This window comes from Trichomycterus rosablanca, chromosome 1, assembly GCF_030014385.1.
Source record: "Trichomycterus rosablanca isolate fTriRos1 chromosome 1, fTriRos1.hap1, whole genome shotgun sequence".
NCBI classification, from domain to species: domain Eukaryota; kingdom Metazoa; phylum Chordata; class Actinopteri; order Siluriformes; family Trichomycteridae; genus Trichomycterus; species Trichomycterus rosablanca.
This window is the reverse complement of record NC_085988.1, coordinates 84,590,802-84,599,478: the sequence shown is the minus strand read 5'-3', so window position 1 is coordinate 84,599,478 and position 8,677 is coordinate 84,590,802. Positions and strand designations below refer to the sequence as shown.

At 39.7% G+C, this 8,677-nt stretch overlaps 1 protein-coding gene across 1 annotated transcript; it reads right to left on the bottom strand.

Annotated features, from left to right (window-relative positions):
• Nucleotides 1–3,685: 3,685 nt before the first annotated feature.
• On the bottom strand, nucleotides 3,686–7,659 carry LOC134330202 (uncharacterized). Its single transcript, XM_063011265.1, has 5 exons — nucleotides 7,567–7,659; nucleotides 5,612–5,710; nucleotides 4,771–4,926; nucleotides 4,355–4,510; nucleotides 3,686–3,808 (listed from the first exon to the last, which is right to left on the bottom strand). Exons 1-5 carry the CDS (start codon nucleotides 7,657–7,659, stop codon nucleotides 3,686–3,688), a joined length of 627 nt encoding a protein of 208 aa, XP_062867335.1.
• Between the last annotated feature and the right edge of the window lie 1,018 nt (nucleotides 7,660–8,677).

Sequence of the window (8,677 nt, the reverse complement as noted above, 5' to 3'; positions counted from 1 at the left end):
AGATGAGCAGTGTGTGAGATGATCTGTGTGAGATGAGCAGTGTGTGAGATGATCAGTGTGTGAGATGACCAGTGTGTGAGATGACCAGTGTGTGAGATGACCAGTGTGTGATCCAGCTGGACTCTACGACTGTTCTAATACATCACATTAATTATGGAACCTGCCCTGAGAAGCAACCACTTACTGATAGACGATTTGTCCTTCAGGAGATCTGAATGCTGACCAGCTGAATGACCTCCGTGTTTGAAGATCGACACTCGGAGACGTTTTCACTCCTCGAGCGAGAGCCAGACATTATTAAAGGCTTAACTCACGGCTGAGATTCCTCTCGTTCATCACCGGTACTAATTCTGTCATGGGCTTCAGCCAGGACTCTACAGGAAGCTCATTCATCACCGAGTGGACGCTGGTCACCTTGCTGACTGGACACTCGGGAGCTGGAACAGGAGCTCCAGGGAGAAGCAAAGATTTGCTCTTTAGGAGCCACTCATTCATAATTACTTTCAGGATGGAATATTTAGAACGATTTCACTTCAGTTCTGTCTGTGCTGATTTGTAACTGATACTAAATGGTCAAAAGTATTTGGACACTTGAACATGAGCTTGTTGGAAAAACACTGTTAAAACAGAGTGACTTCTATGTGATCTTTATAGCTTCACAAAACTTTGAAGTGTGTCTGTGTGTGGGAATTTGTGCCCATTCAGTCACAAGATGGCAGTGTTTATATGGCTGTTGGTATACGTTGGTCAAGAGGGTCTCAGTTGACGTTCCAGTTCATTCCAAAGCTATTCAGTAAGGCTGAGAGTTACTCTGTGCTCAGTGGGGAGCAGTCATGCTGGAACAGGAAAGGACCTTCCCTAAACCTACTCACTCACTCACTCTCTCATCTGCTTATCCAATCAGGATCTTATATTGCTGGTGGGGTGCTGGAGCCTATCCCAGCTTTTCAATGGGAGCAAGGCACACCCTGGACGGGGCGCCAGTCCATCGCCGGGCAGACACACACACTTATTTACCTACAGGGCAATTCAGTGTCTCCAATTAACCTGACTGCATGTTTTTGAACTGTGGGAGGAAACCCACGCAGACCCGGGGAGAACATGCAAACTCCACACAGAAAGGACCCGGACCGCCACAACTGGGGATCGAACCCAGGACCTTCTTGCTGTGAGGCAACAGTGCTACACACTGAGTCCAAAAACATCCAGTCAGGTTTATTGGAGACACTGAATTGCCCTATAGGTGAATGTGTGTGTGTGATGGACTGGCGCCCCATCCAGGGTGTTACTGTGTGCCTTGTGCCCATTTAAAAGCTGGGATAGGCTCCAGCACCGCCCCTCCGCAACCCTGATTGGATAAGCGGTTAAGAAAGTGAGTGAGTATTTCCGACACAGCTCACGTTCACCACCGCCAGACCCCCCACCAGACCCCCAAACAAACCAGATACCCTCACTCCACACTCCAAATATGAAGGGGAATAAAGTGCAGCCTGTGAGGAGCGCAGTTCGACTATAAACTTGACTCTGAGTGAAGAAATCTCTCACATAAGGTCAGAGATGTTCACAAGTCACAAAATACCAGTCCGGTCTTTAGGCTAGAGTCTAAGTTAAGTCACGAGTCTTTAATCTACACAAAACATATATTGGAAATGTAGCGTAGAAATAAAGAAATAATCTGTAAGTTCAGATAAAAACAACAACAGATTAGCGAGTGTATTTAGCCGTTTTACTTCGTGCCTTTACTTTCCTCCTCATTGTGTAAATGAATGTAATTTCTGTAACAAGAAGGTTCCAGTTAAAAGCTTCAACTGATACGTTTTGTTTTCATTACAGAACAAAAGCACTCGATAAATCATGGCACAGCGGCCAAAATCCCAAACACAGCAAAAACCATCATAACCGCTGCTTACCTTAGCTTCTGTTCTTCCAGATGCTATTACATTTATAAGCGTGCGTCCCATTAGGAACAGAATCCGTTATTTTGTAAATGTGCTTATAATTAAAAACCTCCAAACTTTTCCCGGTCGTGAAGTAAAACAGGAAGTGGTTAGAAAGCCGATCGAGCGTTTCATTACCGCGTCATCTGTGTGACGCAAACTGAATAAATGCAGATAACAGCATTTCTTACTAACAATTACAATCAGAAGCTCTGATTGGTTCAGAAAGCGTCTTTCAACCATCAGCACCGATTCTGTAGGAGCGTTCCATTCACCCCGGTCGTTCCTGTGAAGTGCACTACGTAGGGTACTCCACCATTTTAAGTGAGATTCTGATCCAAAGGTGACGAAAATGTTCAAATGAAGTGAACTTCAGAGTGTGTAGGGAGTAGGGAGCGACGCTTCATCACTACACCGGAAGCTGGCTGGAACATTTACACATTGTGTGTGTTGCAATTCAAGACGGCCGGAGCGTTATTATTATTAGAGAGCAGAATATTTATAATAATAATAATTATATATATATATATATACAGTATATATATATAATCGTCACATGTAACTAATGTTAACACATGCTAACGCTAGCGACTCTTGTTTTGTACAGATTTTTTGTTTTTTGTGAGTCATGAGTCGAGTCTGAGTCATTTGAATTGAGTCTGAGTTGAGTCTGAAGTCGCTGTGAGTGCAGACTCGAGTCCCCATCTCTGCATAAGATCTAAACTTCTGGAGTTCCAAGGAAAATATATTATACAATAATATAACTTATAAATCAATCAATTTAAGGTTAATGAGGAAATTCAAGTGGAACTACAGAGCAGATTACTAAGCTTCTTACTCCTGTTAGTGCGTGCTGGAACCCCCAGGTCCAAAAATGATGTATATAAAAATATTTATTGTAGATCTTTGTATTTATCACACTGTTTTTTTTTATCTGCACTGTGTATATTGCTGTTGTTTACACCCTGATCCTGGAGGAACGTTGTGTGGTTTCAGTATGTACTTGCATTTGCCAAAATGACAGTAAAGCCTCTTAAATATAAACATGAACTAATGAGCCAAAACATTAGGACCGGCCACAACACTGCACGAGTCTATTTCTTAACAGAAGTGTGTATCAGATTTAGGACTGTTATAAAATGTTGGGCTGATGGTGGTTGTTGGACGTCCCATCATTCCAAAACCACAAGCATTTATTTATACTGAATCGCTCCCGTTTTCCTCTGTAGCTTTATTATCATCCACTTTTCTCTTAGAAGAGAAGGCCTACAAAAGTTGAATTTATCCAAAAAGATGTGATGACTTGGGTTGAGTGTAGAGCAACTGGAGCGCCTGTGTACACAACTAGTCAAGCTTATTTTGTGCTTCATGCTAAAAGAGAAAGGGGGCTTCCCCAAACTGGTGCAGCAATGCTAAAAGCATATCATTTCCTATATGTCATTTTATACACCTGTTATGAATGGATGTGGCAGAAACAATACAAATTCAGTCATTAGGAGGGGTGTCCACATACTTTTGAAGTCCTTGTTTTAGTTGGTTGGAGCTGTTTTGACAGCATACTAGTTGGGTGGTCATTATGTTTTGGCTCATGAGTGTATACTGTAGTATAATGAAAATGAGTATTTTTGAGTCACCTTTTTAAAGAAAAAAAACACACTCCACAATTCTGTATTTTTATTTAAATATTTTTAATTTTTGCACTTTTTTTATCAGAAAAAAGTAAAAAAATGTAAAAAAATTGAAATGATTTAGACCGAAGACGATGTTTTGGTGTCACAGCCATCAGAATCTGGAGGAGGAGTAGAATGGACGGACGGAGCTCTGTGGTGGGGCTGGTTCAGTCTCCTCCACCGATAATCCAACACTCTCACCTATAAACAGAGAAATTCAGTTTGTGTTTACATTATTTAACATGAAATAATCAACATACACAGAACAACAGGAGTGTAAAGGGGGTGTAAAACAACAGTGAGGAGGACGGTAAGAGAGGTAAATATTTCAGTAATGATCACAGCTGGAGATCTTTTTAAAATTCCAACCAGAAGGAACCCACAGAACCGGGTTCTACAGTCAGATTAGAACTAAATAAACTTTTTATTGTCAGCAAACCAGAATAAGGTTGGTGAAGAAGAAATGACTTCCCACAGTTACGTTCAAGTGAAAACCTACCAAAACATCTGTCTGTCTGTCTGTCTGTCTGTCTGTCTGTCTGTCTGTCTGTCTGTCTGTCTGTCTGTCTGTCTGTCTATCAGTCTGTCTGTCTGTCTGTCTATGTGTCTATCCCAACCTCTATCCATCTTTTATTATTACAACTTCATATAAATGACTGTGGTTTAGAAATAGGATGTTTAATAAGCTTATGGTACGGTGTCCACTTGGTTTACATGTTGACCTTTATAGATACTGTATATACAAACCTCTACAGGTGAATCTACGGCAGAAGGTCGTAAAGCTCCTCCAGGCCACAGAGCGACGGTCCGGAACAGTGCTGTGATCTCTTGGATTCTCTGGATAAACGGAGCTGGGTGGTACAGCAGGTTCAGTCTCTTCCACCGATAATCCAACACTCTCACCTATAAACAGAGAAATTTAATTTTTATGTTTTATTATGATTATTATGTTATTCTTTTTTTATATTTAATATTATTACCATCTTATTTGTATTATATTATTATTATAATTGTTGTTGTTGTTATTTTTATTATCATTGTTATTATAATAATAAATAACAATATAACAATTACATAAAGAATAATATTACCATCTATTATATTATTATTAGTATTTGTCTTATTATTATTATCATTACTATTAGTGTAACTGTGATACAAACCTCTACAGGTGAATCTACGGCAGAAGGTCGTAAAGCTCCTCCAGGCCACAGAGCGACGGTCCAGAACAGCGCTGTGATCCCTCGGATTCTCTGGATAAACGGAGCTGGGTGGCACAGCAGGTTCAGTCTCCTCCACCGATAATCCAACACTCTCACCTATAAACAGAGAATTTCAGTTTGTCTTTACATTATTTAACATGAAATAATCCGGCTGCCCCTGAACCGTTTAGATCTGGACACTGCTGGTCAGTGAGGTCACTAGAACAGCATCTTGGAGTTAATCTTACAGAGCTTAAATGTAAATGTAAAAATCTAAAAGCTCTCCAGCTAGTTAATGTTTCAATAATGTTGGTGAAGATGCCATCTCATACTTCAGTCCAAAATCTTAACTGGAAGAGACCACTCCCATCAGAATAGAAAAGTTTCAGAACTCTGGTCAGTCAGAATAACTGTCTGTCTGTCTGTCTGTCTGTCTGTCTGTCTGTCTGTCTGTCTGTCTATCTATCTATCTATCTATCTATCTATCTATCTATCTATCTATCTATCTATCTATCTATCTATCTATCTTTTATTATTACAGCTTCATATTAATGACTGTGATTTTGAAATAGGATGGTCAATAAGCTCATGGTAGGTGTCCACATACTTTTGGCTACATGGTTTATATACATGTTTTTAGTTACACAAACTATATTGTTTAACTGTGTGTAACTGTGATACAAACCTCCACAGATGAAGCTGCGACAGAAGCTCCACCAGGCCACAGAGAGACAGTCCATAACAGCACTGTGATCCCCTGAAGCCCCTGGATCACCAGGATCACCCACATCTTTCAGATCACAAGGATTTCCAGGATCTTCAGGATCACCAGGATTTCCAGGATCACCAGAATAACCAAGATCTCCTGCAGGATCCACGGGATCATCAGGATCTGGAGACCCTGCAATAATCCACATGAACAATATATTAATAATTACAGTGGAATTAATTTTATAAATCTGTACAAATGTAGGAGAAGTTTATGAAACTAACAGATAAGATCCAACTTTAATATCCAGGATGATCGAGTTAAAATCTCGATTCTTAAACGTTTTAAACTAAATATCATCTATAAATCCCATTACAGGAACATGTGAGCTACGTGTTTATCACTTTATTATTAACAAGTGCTCACAGTAAAAGGAATAAACCAGTTCAGCTCTGTACCTGTATGAGTAAAACCCAAAGCTAAACGTAACCTGTTGTTTCATCATGCAGCTGTTTTTCAGCACATCTGTGTTGAGATGTTGCTGCCGGTACAACTGTTTGGTTGTACAGTGTGACTGTGATACGACTGTAATAAAGCTCGGTGTCGGGGAGGCCTGCACATCACCTTCAGTTCAAACTCATAATACAATATTTGTCATGTATTATATAACAGTATTATATATCAGTAAATCATAGAATCTTCCCTGAACGAAGATGCTGTTAAATACAGATTAAAATGCTCATTGATTTTAAATCTTTACTGTGGATGATGCTAACATGCTAATATGCTAAGTGCTAAGCTAATGCAAACAGCGTCGAGCTACGCGGAATAGGAAGTAAATAAAACTGTACAGCTAAACTGTTCTAGTAATCATGATTTCTGTAAATAAAAAGAAAAAAGAAACTAAAATCTAAACTTCTGCTCAATACTTTACCTGTCTGCAAGCTCAAACTAAAGAACGACGACATGGAAGAAGCGTCTTACAAGTCCACTTGTTTACAGGTGTACCAATGCAACGTACATGATACCACGTGATGGCACGTAATGCTACGTGATGGCACGTAATGCTACGTGATGGCACGTAATGCTACGTGATGGCACGTAATGCTACGTGATGCCACGTATGCCATGTAACCCATGTAAACACACATAATGCCACGTAACCCACCCACGTCACATAGGTGCCATTTTACCGCCGTTTTCTCCCAATTTAGCATAGTCAATCTGCTGCTGGGGACCCCTAGTGGTGACTTGACTGACACACACTCCCTCCGATGCGTGCACAGTCTACTGATCACTTCTTATACACCCACAACTCAGTGGATTTGCGCGTGAGGCTGGCATTTCAAACAGAGAGACACGCCCGATCTCTGCGCTTTTCTGGGAAACCAGGGTCCTTACACAGCCCCACCGCTTGTTCTCCGTGATTATAATGTATAAATTATAATTTTAGTGTATATATGAGCATTAATTGCCCAGGAGCCATGAGAATACTGTGAGGAACTTATTTTGTATTTTAATTTTTTTAATGTTTATTTCAGGTGTTAGGATTTTGGATCAAGCCAAAATTTTTGAACAAAAAAAACAAAACAAAAAAAACCTTGGACCAGTGACCCTCTGAGGGGTGGAGGTTTGACACCCCTGATCTAGAGGATGGAGTAACCAGTAAGAGCAGAGATAAAAGATAAATTCTGGAGTTACTTACCAGTGAAAGTTCATATTGACTTATCCACAGGAAAAAATAAATCCATCTCTGGAGATGTTTTCATTCTGTGTTCCATTTTGTGTTGAAGGTTTTGAAGAATTTTCCATTGACACTGAACTCCTGATGTCTCGCCATCAGATTCACTAAAGTTCCAGTAGCAGAGGTTGGTGAGCTATAGTTTCCATTCTTCAACAAAAAACCCCACATTATTCCATTAAGAAGAAGAAGAAATGTTTGGTGTTGGTGTCCTTTAAATAAAGCAGACATCATAGCAGCTCCATCACCACCAAAACTTATCATTCATCATGAAAATTAACTTCTGTAAGACCTTTAATCTCTGAACCTTCAGTCTCTGAACCTTCAATATCTGAACCTTCAGTCTCTGAACCTTCAATCTCTGAACCTTCAATCTCTGAACAGGAGCGTCTGAAAACATTGCGGAATGAAAAAAACTAAATTTGAATAAATGTAAACGCTGCTGAGCTCATGTCCAGGTCTGTGTGGCACATCACTTCTTTCTCTATCCATTTCCATACAGTGGGCACGCAGGCATCAGAAATGGACATTGGAGCAACGGAAGAAGGTTGATTGGCTTGAAGAATCCTGTTTTCTCCAAGACAAAAATTGACCTTTGTAAATGAGATAGGAAAATTATTTTTTCTCCAGCTGATTTTAGAAAATTTTCTATTTTTGCTCCTGAATGAACTTCTTTTCTCCACCAAGTTTCCATTTTCCTCCTGTGATTTTCACACAAAACGTCTCCCTATCCTCCACAGGATAAAAGTCGAGATGTTACTCTGTACCACAAACCTCAACAAAGCACAGAGGCGGAAAAAAAGTTGTTGCTTCTATTTCTTCAAACGAATGAAACAAATAGAACACAAAACTAAATTCTGCTGAAAATAACTGATGTATGAGTCCTTAAAATAAAGTAAAAGCTGTACTGGCTGTATCATAGATGCTCCATCAATGCCAGAAACTTGCTGTTTACTAAGAAATCACTTTGCTTGTTAGGTAATAGTGGAGCAGTGGATAATCTAGCTTTTCAAGGGCTGGGCAGTTGTAAAGCAACTGAAATCTCAGAACTAATCCAGCTGGTTCAACAAGAGGGCTGTGTCTGATGAAAGGCGAGGGGAGGATGTGTTTGGCAAGTATTGTTATAGATAAAAAAAATCTATTACATTTTGACAGGAATGCATTTGGTTTACAGGATTATTTATTCAAAAATAAATGAACTAACATGTTTCTAATGTGTTTAATATGATTAAACGTATAAACAAGTAATTCTTTCATACTGTAAATTTCTGATCTTCCTGATTGCAACCCTGTCTGCCTCTGATTATCTCTGATCACCAACCCATAGCAAACATTTCTGAATGTCCAGGCAGCATTAATACATGACCGCACATTGGAGGTAAAACCACAGAGTACAAATGGTATTTTCATCCTTTGTG

What these genes read in the sequence shown, in the direction of transcription:
- LOC134330202 (XM_063011265.1), bottom strand. Translation starts at nt 7,659, where the DNA reads ATGTTTTCAGACGCTCCTGTTCAGAGATTGAAGGTTCAGAGATTGAAG. An exon ending in CCGTAGATTCACCTGTAGAG is followed by an intron (nt 4,511 to 4,770) that starts GTTTGTATCACA and finishes CTCTGTTTATAG; the next exon opens with GTGAGAGTGTTGGATTATCG. An exon ending in CCGTAGATTCACCTGTAGAG is followed by an intron (nt 3,809 to 4,354) that starts GTTTGTATATAC and finishes CTCTGTTTATAG; the next exon opens with GTGAGAGTGTTGGATTATCG.